Below are 17910 nucleotides of genomic sequence, written 5' to 3' on the forward strand. Positions count from 1 at the left end.
ACTAAATAATAATAAAAAAAATTTAAAACACGGTAAATTCCTGAGGTGGACAAAAAAGTGTTTGTTTTTTTCTAACAGAGCCTGATCACATTTTACCCTTTGGCTGCATTTTGCCGCTAAATACTTATTTTTTATGTTAAAGCAACATGTCAGGATTATAACATTATAGCTTACAGATGCAATTGTACAGTCTATATATAAAGGTGCAATATGTAAGATATTTTGTTTTAAGTATTCAAATATGTACTAAGATTTTCAACAGATTTAGACCATATGTGAACGACATCTCTGTATTGTCTTTGCAGATATATCAAAGTTAGCAAGCAAACGAGCTAGCCCCTTGCTACTTTGTACATCAACAGGTGATAGTTAACAACAAAAACACTCCCTCTGGTTCTCCAAGCTCCCAGTCCAGGCAAAGTCAGCTATTACGACCACTAGCTGCATGGTGAACTGAGCAAATGACAGCGGCAGTAAGCAACAGTTAGCGGTTACTCTTTGTTTCCAGCATCTCCAATCTAAGAATGTTCTGCTCTTTACGTGTTTCATAATGTTGTAAACTGAATATCTTTGGGGTTTGGCCTGTTGGTTAGACAAAGTAAAGCATTTCTATGACTTTTTCACGGACTGAACAATGAGGTGATTGAGCAAAAAACGAAAAGAAACATTTATCAAAAAGATGTTCATTGAGTAATCACAAATATGTACATAACCCAATTTTTAAAGTTCACATAGCCTCATAGGCTCCTTTGACCACTAATCTGAATTTAAAACGATTCATCTTTTTGAAGACTGATGCTTCTTTCATCAGTCTCATGGCCTCAGAACCTTCAATGTTGTGAAGTAAAGGCCTTTGAGTTTAACACAACAATGCTGAGACTTAAAGACAGCTCTGTCAGGCTGTCACTGAGACACTGAGATATTATTATTCAAACCCACTGAATGTGCTATTAACACCTTCCCAGATCTGTTCACTGTAAGCATCTGAAATAAAACACAGCACTGTCAAATGTTATGGTAGATAAGGTGCTACCTTAGCTTCATGAGTGCAAATAATAACAGAGAAGAAACATGACAGGGTGCTACAGTAAGTGCTGACATTTATTAAAGTAATGTTTATATTAACCTTATACTTCTACTTCTGATGAAGTATTTGTGGGTGTATAGTTTATTTAGTATCCATTCTGCCTGCTTTGTCATGTTGATGGCAGCAGAATCTCTAATTTGCCTGTTTTTTCCCTTTAAACTTTAAACAATGATACAGATAAGGACTTGGGACAGAGATAGCAAGAGACATATAATATGTCTTTATGTTGAGTGTGACTCAGCCAAGGACAGTAAGTCATAACAAAAGCCGAAACAACAAAGGGCTCCTTCTCTGTTTTTGTGCCAAGTCTCACTCTTAACTTCCTCTTTGTGATCTGGAAGACAGATCAGCGCTCGGGACAGAAACAGGAAGAAGCACACTTCTGTCTGGAAGCATTAAATCTTTTAACAGCATCAGTGCGCCTGAGTGCAGACACGTGACACAACACTGATCCATGACTTTGGCAGGTTGTGTATGTAGTAACATGGTGTGGTGAAATATTTTGTTTAGCATGAGAAAGTGAGCCCCCGAAGGACTTTGCAATTTCGCAATTTTTTTCAACTGTAGGCAAATAATGGAGTGGCTCAGTGTTGGCCTTGTTGATTTGGCTCGTCTGTGGTACATCGAGCTGAGCTGTGTGTATTGATTGTGAATGTGGTTGCGGTTGAATTTGGAGGCCGCTTATGAAAACCTTTGCAAAGCAACACTGCTTTCATGAAAACCATTAATGCAATCACAACTGTAGAAGCTGTCATCAAAGAACTTGTGAAAAATTAACCACATCATATTAATAACTAACATATAAATATTTATAAATGGTCCATCCATCCATCCATCCATTTTCATCCGCTTATCCGGGGCCGGGTCGCGGGGGCAGCTGCCTGAGCAGGGACACCCAGACTTCCCTCTCCCCGGATACTGCCTCCAGCTCTTCCGGGAGGACCCCAAGGCGTTCCCAGGCCAGCTGGGCGACATAGTCACACCAGCGTGTCCTGGGTCTTCCTCGGGGTCTCCTCCCGGAGGGACATGCCAGGAACACCTCCCGAGGGAGGCGTCCCGGGGGCATCCGAAACAGATGCCCGAGCCACCTCAGCTGGCTCCTCTCGATGTGGAGGAGCAGCGGCTCTACTCTGAGCTCCTCCCGGGTGACAGAGCTCTTCACCCTATCTCTAAGGGAGCGCCCTGCCACCCTGCGGAGGAAACTCATTTCGGCCGCTTGTATCCGGGATCTTATTCTTTCGGTCATGACCCAAAGTTCATGGCCATAGGTGAGGGTCGGAACGTAGATTGACTGGTAAATCGAGAGCTTCGCCTTTCGGCTCAGCTCTCTCTTCACCACGACGGACCGATACAAAGACCGCATTACTGCGGCCGCTGCACCGATCCATCTGTCAATCTCACGCTCCATCCTTCCCTCACTCGTGAACAAGACCCCAAGATACTTAAACTCCTCCACTTGAGGCAGGAACTCTCCTCCCACCTGGAGGGAGCAGGCCACCTTTTTCCGGTCGAGAACCATGGCCTCGGATTTGGAGGTGCTGATTCTCATCCCAGCCGCTTCGCACTCGGCTGCAAACCGCCCCAGGACATGCTGGAGGTCCCGGCTCGAAGGAGCCAACAAGACCACATCATCCGCGAAAAGCAGAGATGAGATCCATTGGCTCCCGAACCAGATCCCCTCCGGCCCGTGGCTGCGCCTAGAAATTCTGTCCATAAAAGTAATGAACAGAACCGGTGACAAAGGGCAGCCCTGCCAGAGTCCAACATGTACTGGGAACAGGTCTGACTTACTGCCGGCAATGCGAACCAAGCTCCTGCTCCGGCAGTACAGGGACCGTACGGCCCTTAACAGAGGGCCCCCGACCCCGTACTCCCGGAGCACCCCCCACAGTATGCCACGAGGGACACGGTCGAATGCCTTCTCCAAGTCCACAAAACACATGTGGACTGGTTGGGCAAACTCCCATGAACCCTCGAGCACCCTGCGGAGGGTATAGAGCTGGTCCAGTGTTCCACGGCCAGGACGGAAACCGCATTGTTCCTCCTGGATCCGAGGTTCGACTATCGGCCGAATTCTCCTCTCCAGTACCCTGGAATAGACTTTCCCGGGGAGGCTGAGGAGTGTGATCCCCCGATAGTTGGAACACACCCTCCGGTCCCCCTTTTTAAATAGGGGGACCACCACCCCGGTCTGCCAGTCCAGAGGCACTGTCCCCGACTGCCACGTGATGCTGCAGAGACGTGTCAGCCAAGACAGCCCCACAACATCCAGAGACTTGAGGTACTCAGGGCGGATCTCATCCACCCCCGGTGCTTTGCCACTGAGGAGCTTACGGACTACCTCAGTGACTTCGGCTTGGGTGATGGATGGGTCAACCTCTGAGTCCCCAGCCTCTGCTTCCTCTATGGAAGGCGTGTCAGCGGGATTGAGGAGATCCTCGAAGTATTCCTTCCACCGCCCGACGATGTCCCCAGTCGAGGTCAACAGCTCCCCACCTCCACTGTAAACAGTGTTGGTGGAGGACTGCTTCCCCCTCCTGAGGCGCCGGATGGTTTGCCAGAATTTCTTCGAGGCCGACCGGTAGTCCTCCTCCATGGCCTCCCCGAACTCTTCCCAGACCCGAGTTTTTGCTTCCGAGACTGCCCGTGCTGCCGCACGTTTGGCCTGCCGGTACCCGTCAGCTGCCTCAGGAGTCCCCCGGGCCAGCCAGGCCCGGTAGGACTCCTTCTTCAGCTTGACAGCAACCCTTACTTCCGGGGTCCACCACCGGGTTCGGGGATTGCCGCCGCGACAGGCACCGGAGACCTTACGGCCACAGCTCCGGACAGCCGCGTCAACAATGGAGGTGGAGAACATGGTCCATTCGGACTCAATGTCCCCAGCCTCCCTCGGGATCTGGTCAAAGCTCTCCCGGAGGTGGGAGTTAAAGATCTCCCTGGCAGAGGGTTCTGGGTTTATAAATGGTGAATAGTACATTATGTTGTGGTTTTTAGCAGATATGGGGACATTTTGAGTATTTGTCACCAATCAAAACTTCTCTTATGAAGACATATTTTATATTTATGAAAGTTTGTTTTAGTATTTTTGTAATTCATTATCTATTTATACATCAGTCTTCACTTGTGGGTATAAAACTGAAGGAGTTGCAGACAAATACATAAATTAACAGCTATATCCGTTTACAACTTAATTTGAAAGTGCCTTTAAACAATTTATTAAATGTTTACATGCTGCTTATAAATGCTGAATAGCTTACGAACAACATTCATTTTTCTCTGAATGACATTTTAAGTTGAAGTTGAAGGTCACAGGAAATATAAGCAGAGTCAAAATTGAATAGCCCAGACTACCTTATTCCAAAACCCCATTATACTTTGCTGAATTATGGAAGTGGAAGTTTCAGCCATGAATCTAACTCATAGATACAGATTTAGAGTTAAAGGTGCAATACATAGGAATTGGTCACCAGTTGAATTCATTTTTTGCAAAAAATAGGGATAGAATATCACTTGAATCACTGTTTATTGCTGCTAAATGTATTCGGTTTAATCATCTATGACAATAGTTACTGTTAGCTTGTTAGCCCAGTTAGCCGTGCAGCCAGCCTGACTACCAGGGGAATGTTGGTGTTGAAACCACTAACACAGGAGCTTTGGACCACTGGGAGAAAGAAGTTTCTGGCCTGAGGCTAGATGGTTAGCATGCTAACTTAGGTAGATATCTCTTCATACAATACAAACATGTCTTTGACACAACGTCAAAATTGTTATATTACATTCTGTTGACAATTTGAAGTAATTTTTGTATGTTTTAAACTCGAATTGTTACATATTGCACCTTTAAGTTTTGTCTCTTCATGGATTGCTTGAAAAAACTATGGCCCTTTGGCTCCACCTACTGAGGCCTAGCTCAGCCAATACAATTTTGTCATCCTCTGAGTCGCTCTGCATCTTAGAAAGTGTCCAAGAAAACCTCCAGGAGAAGAACTCTACCTAGAAAGCAAGTTTACAATGGTCCCACACAGCCCACATGCAGCATTATTTATAAATACACAATGTGGTTACACTTCCTCTCTTCCACCCTCAGTCTGTCATTGCTTTTGTCAGTCTATGTATCTCTGACAGTCCCAACACATACACATACACACACACACACACACACACACATATACACACATATACACACATCGACCAAACATAAAACCAGATGTCTGCTCTTCCTCCTCCTGTATGATGTGGAAAGCAGTTGCTGCCCACCCAGGCGTATCCATGGCAACTGGCCTGCGGTTGGTTGACAGGGTGGGACGGTGACATCACCGGCCCTTTTCAGAATCGCCACAGAGATAGCAACACCGCCAGACACAGAAGTATAAAGAGAGGACGAAGAGGAAGTAGGGGGGAGGGAGCAGAGGCAGTGCAAGGTCACGGCCTCATCTGTCTCATGCGCACACACATACGCATAAATCACATATTCTAATCTGCAACATCCAGTCTGAAATGAAACATTTCAGATTAATTGGGTTTTGAATGCATAGCATTATAGTGTTTAATTATGTAACAATACACTTAATGCATGCTTTATAAGGACCTTGGACTGTATGATGATAAAGAAGGAAGAGACACTGGAGTAACATCTGGTCAGATGGTTAATGAAAAGGTTAAGTCTATAAGATTTGTAGACTTCATGATCAGTCAAGAGTATAAATAAAATTGATTTGATTTGATCAGTCAAGAGCAGTTAAATAAACCAGTAATATTTTATTGTAGGCAATATTTTAGTGACTTAAATGTGGGAAATACAACAGGACTTGATTGTCAGACGGGTCCATCATGGTGTTTCTTCTCCTTCTGTGCTCACAGTGTGGGTCATTTTTGTGGTTTGATCACTAGAGGGCACCAGACACAAGTTTGGCCAGTGTGTTTCTGTTTGCTCTGCACATAATCTAAGAACCATTCAAGCTGACTGACGCATTCAAAGACGTAATGGTCTCAGCCAGTCTGTTGGGCCTGGCGGAAATGTCACTTTTGAGGATTTTCATTGAGAGAGGTGAATAATTTTGAAGTTGTAGTTCCCTGCTGCGTTTTGGTGGATTGTATTGTGACGTTCAATTATACTTCCCTCCTTTTATACTTGCCTAGGTCAGACCTTCCCTCCCACCCTTTTCTATAGCAACTTCTTACCTACCCTTCTTACCTACGGTCTACTATTTTTTACATTGGATAAACTAATTAGGTGCCGCAGACACAGTATGAGTCCCTACAGGATTATAAAGGTGATATTAGAGCACTTTTTCATTTGAGGTGACAGGTCCTACTCACAAAGAAGGGTTTTGATCATATAAGAAAGGATTTAGACCATTTATTTTAGTGTCAATAGCAATTCAAAGCATTTATGCTACTCATACGTGAATATTTCTCGCATTTGTCTTGTAGGATGCTCCTCAGGCTATAATAAAATTCCTGAGTCTGCATCCTCCTCTGGCCACAAATCTTGTTTCTTGCCCATTTTGCAAGGCCTCATGCAGCTTACAGGAAGCACAAGTAAAAGCCATTTCCCTCCAGAAAGGGAAAAAGGAAATGAGATAGAGAGGAGCTGGGAAGAGAAGCTAAAGAGAGCCGACGGGGTACAGACAGCTGCTTCAGAAAGGAAAGACAATGGTGAGGGCTTGAACAAGACAGGAAATTTTCATTCACCAACCAAATAATCATGGTTACTGACAAACACTGCTCATTTTGTGAGTTAGAGGCCCAAAACACCATCTGTAGGTCTCTGTGACTCATGTTCATGTACTGGTGCTCACAAACTTCTTACGCTTTCAAAAACTACTTTTAAACTGCGCACATCTCTGAGACAGTTCAGAGGCTAACTTTGACTCTAACAAGAGAGTAAGTTCTGTTTATTCAAAAGACATGTCTGTACCATTGACTCCTGTCTTGTAACTGTATGAAAACCATGTATCTTTTGTGAAAGAGTTTTTACTATGACAGTGAAACAATTTGGACGATACGTTATAGCTAATAGCCTAGCTAAGCTACAGTAGTCCTAGCCTCTTCCATTTTGGACTCTCCAGCTGTTAATTTCCCCAAAGGAAGGTCAGCATTGTCAAAACAGCTTGATATTGTTCAAATTTGTGTGTCAAAGTTCACCAAAGTTTAATATGACATGAAAGAATCAGGCAGCGCTTGTTAGCCTGTTAGCACATGGATATTTTTAATGGCTTCCAGCAGAATTTGGTTAGACTTGCTGCCACAGTTTGGTTGGCAGACAATTTTTAGTGTCTGTCAGTGTTAATTTTAAAACAATAGTTAAATTATTTTTCTTTTAACACTTTTATCATCCCCGATTAATTTCTTGTTTCAGCTAACATCATGATAAAGCTTATAACTGATAGATTTTTTAAAATCTATTTTTACTGGAAGATTAGTCTAATTAGCTTCATTGACAGAAATAATGACACTAAGTAAGACACCTCATTATTTCAGAAGCTTTATCTTGTCAACAGCTGTATATTTTGGAAGGATAAACAAGCACACATCCACTGAAACCTTCAGCACATCCTGCTAGCATGCGCTTACACGAAAACAAAGTTTGATAGGCTTATATTTAGAGGTCCAGGTATAGCAAGTAGTCTACTTACATAAACTGATTACACATTGTGGTGCAGTCCTTGCAACTCCAATCCAAGGCTGGGTGATTGTTTCTCATACCAGCAAGGCTAGAGATAAATATAGGATGCACAGTCCAGCATTACTGTGTTTATAAATAACCTCCATCTCCCTGCTGTTGAGACTCCTAGACCCAAAACACACACAGATATAAAGTTGGAGAAAAGACTGAAAAGCTACTTCAGAAAGGGTAAGAGTGCTGAAAGTAAGAGTGCAGTATCACAGTAAGTACAGACAAAATGAATGAATAAGAATCTAGTTTCAGTCCAACCTGAGCCTGGCATGCTGCATTATGTTGAACAAGACATTCTGAAAAGATTCTGGCTCTCTTCAGTATTTACAGTGGTGTTGAAATAGCCCTTGTGCATGCTGCTCTGTTTTCTTACTTTAGCAGGAAACAACACTCTGCTGTTTTTAAATGCACAAACCCACTGAATCAACTGATTTCAAGTAACACACAGTAACACTGTGGTGATTATCTTGATCCAAACAATGGCAAGGACACAGTTACAAGAAGCCAATTCAATGATGAGAAACTGGTCATGTGCATTGTTCAGTCTTCAGATCCCATCCAAAGTAGTGCGTGATTACATTCAGCAAAGACAAACAACAGATTTGTGTGACAGACGCAGCCAATAAAAGCTTTGCTTCTTACTGCAGAATAGCTCGACTGCAGCTCTAAACTAACACACCACAGCTTCTGGAGTGTGTGCTGACTGCTCGGCTGTTCTCTATTGTCTCCAATGCAAAAGAGATGTTGATCACAATGAGATTACCTGAATGAATAAAGATTGTATCTATAGTGCTGTGTGCACAGAATGTACCATTTGGCTAATATTACTGGGAGTATACATGTATCCGTGAAAAAGGGTACGTGGTGCACACAGGTATCAAAGCTTTGAAGACAATTGTTTGGTGGCGCCCAGAGTTGTAGTCAAGACCACAGAAACCAAGGCCCAGGCATCAAGACTATGAGGGGTTGAAACAAAGTCAACACCAAGACCAGAGTGTTTCAAGACTCAAATTTTTCTGCTTTTTTATTGAAATATTCTGTATGTGTGTGTATGGTGCCACAGCACAGTTGGGGTAGCAGTATCACATCCAAGTATCACACCATTGAAGCTGAACTCGAGTAGAAACTGGCAGAAGGTGAAGTGATGAGTGTGGACTGTGGGGATTTGTTTAGTTAGACCTCAGTGGTCAGAGCCAAGTCAGCAGGTTTTCTGGCAAACATTAAGGACACCATCCTTGATTTTGTTAGTGCCAGCTAAATATAGCCAAAAATATCCTCCATGGTAAATGTTGATATTATAAAAACTCAACACAGTTCAGGCCAATTCACACTTAAAATCTGTGCCCTTGTGTTTCTCTAAACTGCTTCAGATAAAACGTCTGTAAACAGTACAGTCAGGACAGTGTGTACTCGTGTTCGTACATGGTCACTGATGCTGATATGATGAGGGAGCCCTATTGACTCTGGAGAACTGTGGGAATACTGACTGTTGATGGCATTGTTATGAACCTTAATATCTCTTTTACACGCACACGCTTGCACACACTGACGCACAAATTCCTCGTGTCCCAAAGGAGTATACATTGAAGTGTTCTAAGTGCTGGCGTTCAGTGAGGAAGCAGCCCCGGTCCTCCTCCCTGACCGCTTCCTAGTATTGTTGCAACATCCATCTCTTAAATGTCCATGTGAGGGTACGTGTGTGTGTGTACATGAGTCTGTCTTAGGTGCAAATTTGGGAATGATAGTGATGCCTAGAGATTGGCATCATCAGTAGAAATGACAGAACTGGTTGCGTGGATGTTACTAAGGATCTTCTGTTAGCAATGTGCATTAATTGTAAAATGTCTTGTGTACACCTTGTGTCGAGTCTACAAAACATTTGTTGACAGACAAAGTCATCATTCTTTTCTTTTAACCATGATTATCTTTTCATAACCTTATCCAATTTGTTCTTGGTTTCTTGAACTTATCAGGACCTGAATTACCAGGGCATTTATTCACAAAACTGAAAAATTTGAAACAGTAATATGGGTGGTTTTGGAAGGCAATGACAAACATAAGGACTGTATCACTTAGGGTTGCAAAATCGTCTACTACTTGAAATCAGGACAATGATTGGTGATTACCATTACGTACACTCTAAATGATAAGACACTGATAACCGCGCCTTCTGCAAATACTGCATATACTGTATGGATCATGTCATTCCTCAGACTAGGTGTCAGAGTAATCTCACACAACAACTCAATCAGGATAAACTGCACCATAACAACTTTACACTACAAAATTAATGAGTTTAATGGCATATATCTTCTGTTTTTAATTAACAGTAAGGCTACTTCAGCAATCTCACCACCAAAAGCATTGTTAATATGCATTTAACTCCATTAAAACCATTGTGCCCACTTGACTAATATACTACAACCTGCTGATGGAGGATGTACAGATTTGTCCACCAGGCAAAGCTCTCGGCCAGATGGCTGCACATTTCTCACTGATCCCCTGTCTCTGTCTGATAATTTCATGTGTTTTGAGCATCTGGAATATATCCAGACGAGAATTATACACTTCAAAAGGCTGGTGCAAATTCATCCAGGAGGCACTGAGAACAGACTGAAAATTGATCGCCAGAAGCAGGTGGTCTAAGATTGCATTTTAACCAGATGTTATGCCGTACAGTGTACAGTATCTCTCTGCAAGCCAAATGCTAAAGAAGAAACATGTACTGTTGGACATTGAATGAAATACATTTGTAAAGTAATGCTGTCACAACTTCACAGTCTCTGCCCTCAGCAATGAACTCTGCATGGCAAAAACACCGGTAGAGATGATGCGAAACAATGTAGGTGGTGTCTGTTCATGCTTGTGAGACCTGCCCAATCAGAGCAGACTTGCCTTTTTTCAGGAGGCGTACCTTAGAGAGGTATGACCTAAAACAGAACGCTCAGGCAGAGGGTGAATGGAAGTGCTGCAGCAACGGATAGCTCGAGAAAAATAATAACATTAAGAGCATGTAAACATTTTCTAGTAGTCACCCAAAGTAAAAGATGTGAGCCTGAAAATAGACGTAATAACTTTCAAGCTGTGTTGTCCTGTACTTTTTTCCGTCCAGGTCAACCTATTCCTTGGCTCTTGTGATATCATAACAGAAAATGTTTTCCTGTATTTCTTGTGTTCGCAGGCTGGAGTCTGAAATCGGTGCACTTGAGAGTGAAGAGTCCCAGATATCAGCCAAAGAGCAGGTTCTGCGGGAACGTCTGAAAGTGACGGAGCGCTCAATAGAAGACCTGCAGAAGGTAAGAGAACACGATCTGCGTCGAGCCTTGCTGTTGAGGTGTTGAGCTGCTTCAAGAGCTACAAATTATTGGCTTTAAATGCACTTACTAATTTTCTTAAACATAACTGGTTATTTTTCAAATGCTGTCGTATGCAGCGTCAATTCTAGCATTGCTTGAAGAAAAAAAGTGGTAAAAGACAGAAATAAATGCTGTTTTCCAAGGAACAAGCTCTAATAGAGTATCTCATTATTAAATACATTCCATACTAAGTAATCATTTTGAATTGTATAAAGCATTTAGTCACGATTATTTAATAAAAACTGCATAGGAATCACTCTGCTATGACTCATATGGATTTCCTGCTGTCTTTCTTTCAGAGTCTGATGACCCAGGATGGAGGTATGAGCGATGATACACACAGACAGACTGAAAATGCACAAACCTCATTGGGATGGTGTCCTCCCCTGAGTTATTGTTGTTTCCTAGCAGTGGGGTCCCTCGCTTTCTTTTTCTGTGTGTTCGTGTGTGTGTGTGGATAATAGTCTCGCTGAGGCAGGGGAGATGCAGGCCAGAGCACGCTCTTGAACCCCCACGGAATCACACGTAGACATATGTACACCTGCACACAAACACACACACACGCGCAGTGAAACACACGCACACACACACCGAACCCGGCTCAGCGAGACTATTGAAGCTCACACACACACAAGGCCATGACTCTGCAGCCTGCAGTCGCTGGCTTTATCCCCCCTATTCACCAGCAAGCCCCATAAGCCCCTAAAGCTTTGTTTCTGCCAAAACACACATATACATTCACACACACACATAAGCAGAAACAAATACACGAACACACACACGCACACACTTCTGCTGCATAAGCACTGAACCTCTGGGGTGCTAGAGTTGGTGTGTACACTGAAACAGGGAGACGGGGAGAGGTAGATGGAGTGTGTTTGTTTCTGTGTGTGCATGTTTATGAGTGTGTGTGTGTGTGTGTGTGTGTGTGTGTGTGTGTGTGTGTGTGTGTGCGTGCATGTTGATAGGGGCGGGCAGGGTCACTCAGGGGTGTGGTTAGTATCACTACTGGGGGGCTGGGCTGCAAGTGTGTGTGTGTTTGTGTCAGGGTGTGGTTACACACCACCGAGGTTTGTGTATGTGTGTGTGTGTGTCTGTGTCTGTGTGTGTCTGTGTGTGTTTATCAGCGTGAGCCTGTTGTAGGTGTGTGTTAGCAGCTCTCCCTCACGGCCTCTAACGTCCCCCTGGCCATGTGTCATTTCCCCTCTTGTGCTCCTGCTCACTAGATGCCACCGGCTGCATGTCCGCCCCTCTCTCGGACTGCACGGACCTTGATCCAAACCACCTCGTCCTGGCTACACAGCCGCGGACCGGCCCACCTGCCTCTGGAGAGCACGCCATACCAATACCTGGTAAGACAGTGGGAGGAGAGGAGGGTGATGGAGGGCAGAGAAGAGAGAGAGGGAGGGGGGAGTGAGGAAGAGAGGACGTGAAGGTTTTGGGTCGCAGCCAAGTTGGATTACCAGGACAAACTCGCGCGCACATGGAGGGTGGACAGACGCACATATGCACACGTTTGCATAAAAACAGTCAAATCTCTTATGGACTACAACAGTTTAACATCCAGTTGGGCTATGACAGCGACACATTAATATTTACATACACTTAAAAACATATACTGAAAGCACATGGACATGAGGCGCTGGATCAATATTTAAATTGACTTTGGAGAATTAGTGCTGTCTCCAAGCTCATGTTAGGCCCACTATTCACTTGTAATAACTGATTTTCATTAGCAAAATACAAAATCAAAAAACATTTACATTTACTGGTATTTTTGTCAATATTAGGATCACTCTCAGTTAAAGTTTCAATATAAAACATTTCTTATCAGTGAGCATTAATATTAGCATTACTTTCAGTCTCCCTGATATTATCTCTATTTCCTTGTTTTAGTTTCAGAATTTGTTTTAGCACATGTATTAGTTGTCGTGTAGTGGTACTACTTTGCTGTATTACATCACTAGATCTACAGTTATTAGCTTTAGTCTTGGTACTAGTAGGTTTAGGATTAGTAGCAGTTTTAGTCTTGATATTTATAGTAGTTTAAGTCTTTTCTCCTAGTTATATCTATACATTTTTTTCAAGTTACAGAAAGAACAAAAGTTTCAGTAGTAAAGTTAAGTTCTTTTTGTGAATGTTTTGTGAATCATTGTATTTGGTGCTGCTGACTTTGCAGTGGGGAAAAGCTCTACAAAATAAAAGCTCAGCTTTTGTGTCAGCAAGATAAAGTAAGACAGTAGTGCTTAGGCTTATCTGCAAGAAGAGAAAAGCTTTATACCAAAACAAAACGAACTAAACCTTTAGTATGATTATTCTTTTCTCATTCTTTGACTTAATTTTTATTCTAGAAAATCACTGAAATATTTTGTTGCCGAAGAAAATATGTATACAATTACTGCATGGATCCTTGTCAGGATTGACTGTGTGTGGACCAATGGTGATGTAGATGCATATTTTTATAGTATTTCCCAAATAACTGGTAAGGAAGTGAACAAAATGTTGTTGTCACTAATAAAACTTGCTAACAGTTTTGCACATTAAAGTGTGTTCACAGGCCCTGAGGAGTACTACTGGATATGTGGAAAAAGTAGTTAGGGATTAGAAAAAGATTTCTGTGTCTCCAGAAGAAAATGATTTAATCGGATTATGGGCAGTTGAAAAACAAATGATCAACATTGATACAGCAGAACCAGAGATAACGCCCTTTTATCCCTTGCATTTTTCCTCATTTCAAAACCTAGTGCCTACATTATCCATAATGCAACTCAGCCACTAGGTGACATCACTGAAGGCAAATTTTTTCAGATTATATGCAGATTCTTACGGAGCCACAAAATTCTTTGTAATACTTGTTTCACCTGCATCTGCAGTTTTACTCCCTAAGACCTGTGAACACACTTTAATATATAAACTTGGTGTAGTTAGCCTTTAATCCCACACGATATCTGCAGTTTGCTAGAGAGTACCATCCACAGTTTACTTGTCCTTAATTAGTTTAAGCACAGTGAGGAATACTTAAGTGTTTTTCTTGTTGACTCAACATCATCTGTGGTTTGTGTCTCTTAAGGATAACATTAAGGTAATGTTATGTCTCTTACTAATGTCACGTTTTACAGTTTGCAGATATCAGTTTTATCAAAACACTGTGTCCCCATCCTCACGCTTTACTTCCCCCGCCTTTTCCTCCCAACACCCCCCACCTCCTCCACTGGTCTCTCCCTACCCCTTCACTTTTCCCTCTGCATCAAACCCCTCCCTTCTCCCTGTCTCCCCTCCCCTTCTAACAGCAATGTTTGCCATGGAGATCAACGTACAGCACGACCCACAGACCGGCGAGCAGCGCGTCCTGTCAGCCAACCGTGTGAGCCCGCTGGATGCAGCATCGCGTGGCATCAAAGTCTATGACGATGGCAGAAAAGTGGTCTACGAGGTCACTTCCTCAGGGGGTGTGTCCACCACCACCGTGGAGAATGGTTGGAGCTCTGCACAGGTTGACCAGCTGATCCAGCGAGCTGCCAGACCTGTTGGAGGAGGAGATGGTGGAAAGGGTCAGGTGACAGTGACCCCAGCTGCACCAGAGGCCTACGTTTCCCCAGCAGATATCGATGATCTTTCTCCGCCCTCCTGCGCCCCGCCATCCATCCCTTCAAGCCCCCCAGCCCAGGTCATCCTCCAGAGGGAGCCCCGGCTTGGCATGATGCCCCCTTCTCCTCCCATCACGACCCAGCCCGGCTCAATGGCCCACCCAGGTAATGAGCTCACTTCCCCACCCCAAGCCAGTGCGGAGCACCCAGTCACCATGGTGTTCCTCGGCTACCAGGACGTTGAGGACACGAGCGAGAGCAGGCGGCTGCTCGGCTTCGACGGTGCCGTAAAGGCCGAGGTGGTCCTGATCGACGAAGACGACGAGAAATCGCTGAGGGAGAAGACGGTCACCGATCTGTCCATCATTGACGGCACGGCAGCCGACCTCGTGTCGGGGCGGCCAGCCACGTCCGAGGCTGTCAGCACGGAACTGTCATCTGACGGCCGTGAGCCTGACAGCGCCTCCTCGCCCCCCGCCAACCCCGACGCCACCACGGCCCCCCCACCCAGCCTCACCCCTGCCACAGGTACAGACAAGAGGAAACGCTGCGAGTGCTGCATCCTCATGTGACTGAATCTTCTCCCTCTTCCACCCTTTTATTATTACCCACAACACCCCTCTCTTCTCCTCTGTCTCTGGATGGTTACTAACAGAAGCCCTGCCTTCCTCCTCCTCCTCCTCTGGACTCTGATCAGCTGGCGCACACATGCACGCACTCACACGCTGTTGTCTGACCTTTGACTTTTTACTCAGTCACGTTATTACCTCTACATCTCTGCTCTTTTGTTACCTTCTCTGTCGACATGGAGTCTCTGCCCTCCCGCCTCCTGTCTCCTCAGTATGTTTCATGGATTCAAATTAATTGAATTAATGGTAAAAGCAGACATACAGATTGAGAAAATTGACAAACAGCTTAAACCAGGTTACATCAAACTACTCTCAGTGGCCAATAAGACTTTACGGACAATCAGTCACATTACCATGCTGTTTAACAGCATGTCTGGCTCTGAGGACAATCAACCACTCATCTCCTTTAATAAGCCAGTTATATAAAACATTCAAAAAGACAGACAGTCTCAGTTATTTCTTAAATTTCTCTATTCAGTCACTTTCCCTCTCAACAGACACACAAAAACAACCACACATCCGACTTACGAAACTCAAACGACCCACCCCCACCCTCCCTTGCACAGACTCTCTCTGACCAGGGCGGAGAGGAGGGGACTCGTTGCCTTGGTTTCTTTATGTGCCTCTTCATTCTTCCACATTGATAGTTAACAAACAAAATAGAGATAATTAGAAATTCTATTAGACTTTCATTTCAGTTTGCTGTTGTTATCTGAAATTTTTTTTTCCTTTTGTTTTCAAATTTGAAAGGCCATTGAATTGTTGTGACGGCTGTTTCCGTGGGAGGTTTTTGACACTGTAGGACTCTCTCCTCATTTCTCTCTCTCTCTCTCTCTCTCTCTCTCTCTCTCTCTTTCTCTCTCTCTCTCTCTCTCTCTGTCATTTTGTCCATTAACTCCAGCTATTCCACTGCTGAGGTCATTTCCTCCTATTCTAGTACTTCCTAACTCAGCAGCCAATAAGAAGCCGTGGAACACCTTTTGGCAGCCAGTAGGATCTGCACAGCCAACTTTTTCCTATAGAGCACAGGAAGCTAACGGCAGCTTAATGAGTACACTCTGGCAGCGAAGGAACATGTATTTCCACCTATGAAAACAAACATGGGTCACCTCTAACAACTAACAGCCTGGGCACAACAGTGTGAATGAATAGTGACTAATAACAGGCACTACCGTATAACTAATTATGACAGCTGTGCTCAGATGAGCTTTTAGAGAAAGTGCAATCCACATTCACCTTTTTTGTCCATAAAATTGGCTTCATCGCCGCAGAAGGCTGCCAGAGATCCATTATACTCTTTACAATTAAAAAAACACTGCCAGCTTTTGCTCTAGTCATAGACCAGGCCCTCGTTTACAAGGGTGCTACAAATAATGTGGCCTGGGTGTCATTATAACATCATATATATTCCACTGTAGGACATTTACTTGGCTGGCTTTCAGAAAAAGCTCTCAAAAGCAGTAATCACCGCCATTATTTCGAATGATAATGGATGCTCTGGAAAGATTTTGCCTCATTTCAAGTGTCTTTGATGGTACATAGAATAGAGAGGACGCTGATGCTTGATGGGCGTCTAGTTAGTGACCACACTTAGCCATTGTACACACAAGAGAAAAACGTGTTGATATGTGACCGAAGAAGACATCTGCACATTTACAAAGAGGTTATAGAGGCTCTTCAGATCTAAATAATGTGATTTGGGGTTGCTTTGTGGCTCAGGTGTGCAGCCAGAAACTGCAATGTCCTTGGTTCAATTCCATCCTGGGTCTTAAAATGATTAACTGACATCAAAATGTTTTTATTCACATGGGAAAACAGTGACAGTGAACATAACACTAACCTAGAGTGACCTTAAGAGCCTCAACAACCTTTTTTTTTACTCTTTCTCTTCAGTTGGTAAAAAGAACATTTTTGCACTGTGTACTAACTCTGATAATAGTCACAAAAATAATGAAAGATAGAATTCATTGAAAGGTCTACAGGTAAATCAAATCTCTCCTCACATGGCTCTGCAAACAGCTATCCAATCCCACCACTTCACTGTCCTCGACCTTCAAACATACATGCTTTATTGTGATTGGCCACTGCTGCTGTCAGTCAGTCCCGCTGGCTGTGTGAACGGCCACCGCCAAGGCCCGTCGGGTCGAGTCTCCTGTGTAGATAAAGAATGTAAATACACTATATATTCTATTTAGCGACGATTTTATTTTCCACATCTATATAGAGATCTAGAGATAATTCTGATTATAATGGGTACTGTGTCCCATGATGATGCCATATCACAACTGTATGAGTGCACAAGCGCGAGCTTTGTATATTTTCATCCTCTAACTTCACTGCTTTGCTGTGTGTTATATCACTATTAACCCCTCACGACTTTTCCCCCTCTTCTGACCACCGCCGCCACCTTCTCTGAACTCTTGGTGTCTGCTACCATTCCCAGATGTGTTCCGGTGGGCCTCTGAAGGCATCTGAGGGTCTTAAAACATTGTGCAGAGGCAGGATCTCAAATATCCATACCATTTGCATGATAGCCTATTAACTACAAATCACATTCAATTTACTTTACTGC

The 17910-nt window shown here is 43.7% G+C and overlaps 1 protein-coding gene across 4 annotated transcripts in view; it reads left to right on the top strand.

Moving 5' to 3' along the window:
• The window catches only part of palm2akap2 (PALM2 and AKAP2 fusion), a 94009-nt gene that overhangs the window by 36266 nt on the left and 39833 nt on the right, over positions 1–17910 (top strand). For 3 of the 4 annotated variants that reach the window (XM_030435367.1, XM_030435369.1, XM_030435370.1), the window contains exons 5-8: positions 10948–11062; positions 11422–11443; positions 12349–12474; positions 14413–15237. In XM_030435367.1, the coding sequence (XP_030291227.1) occupies positions 10948–11062; positions 11422–11443; positions 12349–12474; positions 14413–15237 (1088 nt within the window). The remainder of the gene's footprint in view (positions 1–10947; positions 11063–11421; positions 11444–12348; positions 12475–14412; positions 15238–17910) is intronic. The other variant, XM_030435371.1, reaches the window with a different exon arrangement.

The sequence above is a fragment of the Sparus aurata genome, chromosome 12 (genome assembly GCF_900880675.1).
Source record: "Sparus aurata chromosome 12, fSpaAur1.1, whole genome shotgun sequence".
Classification (NCBI taxonomy): Eukaryota; Metazoa; Chordata; class Actinopteri; order Spariformes; family Sparidae; genus Sparus; species Sparus aurata.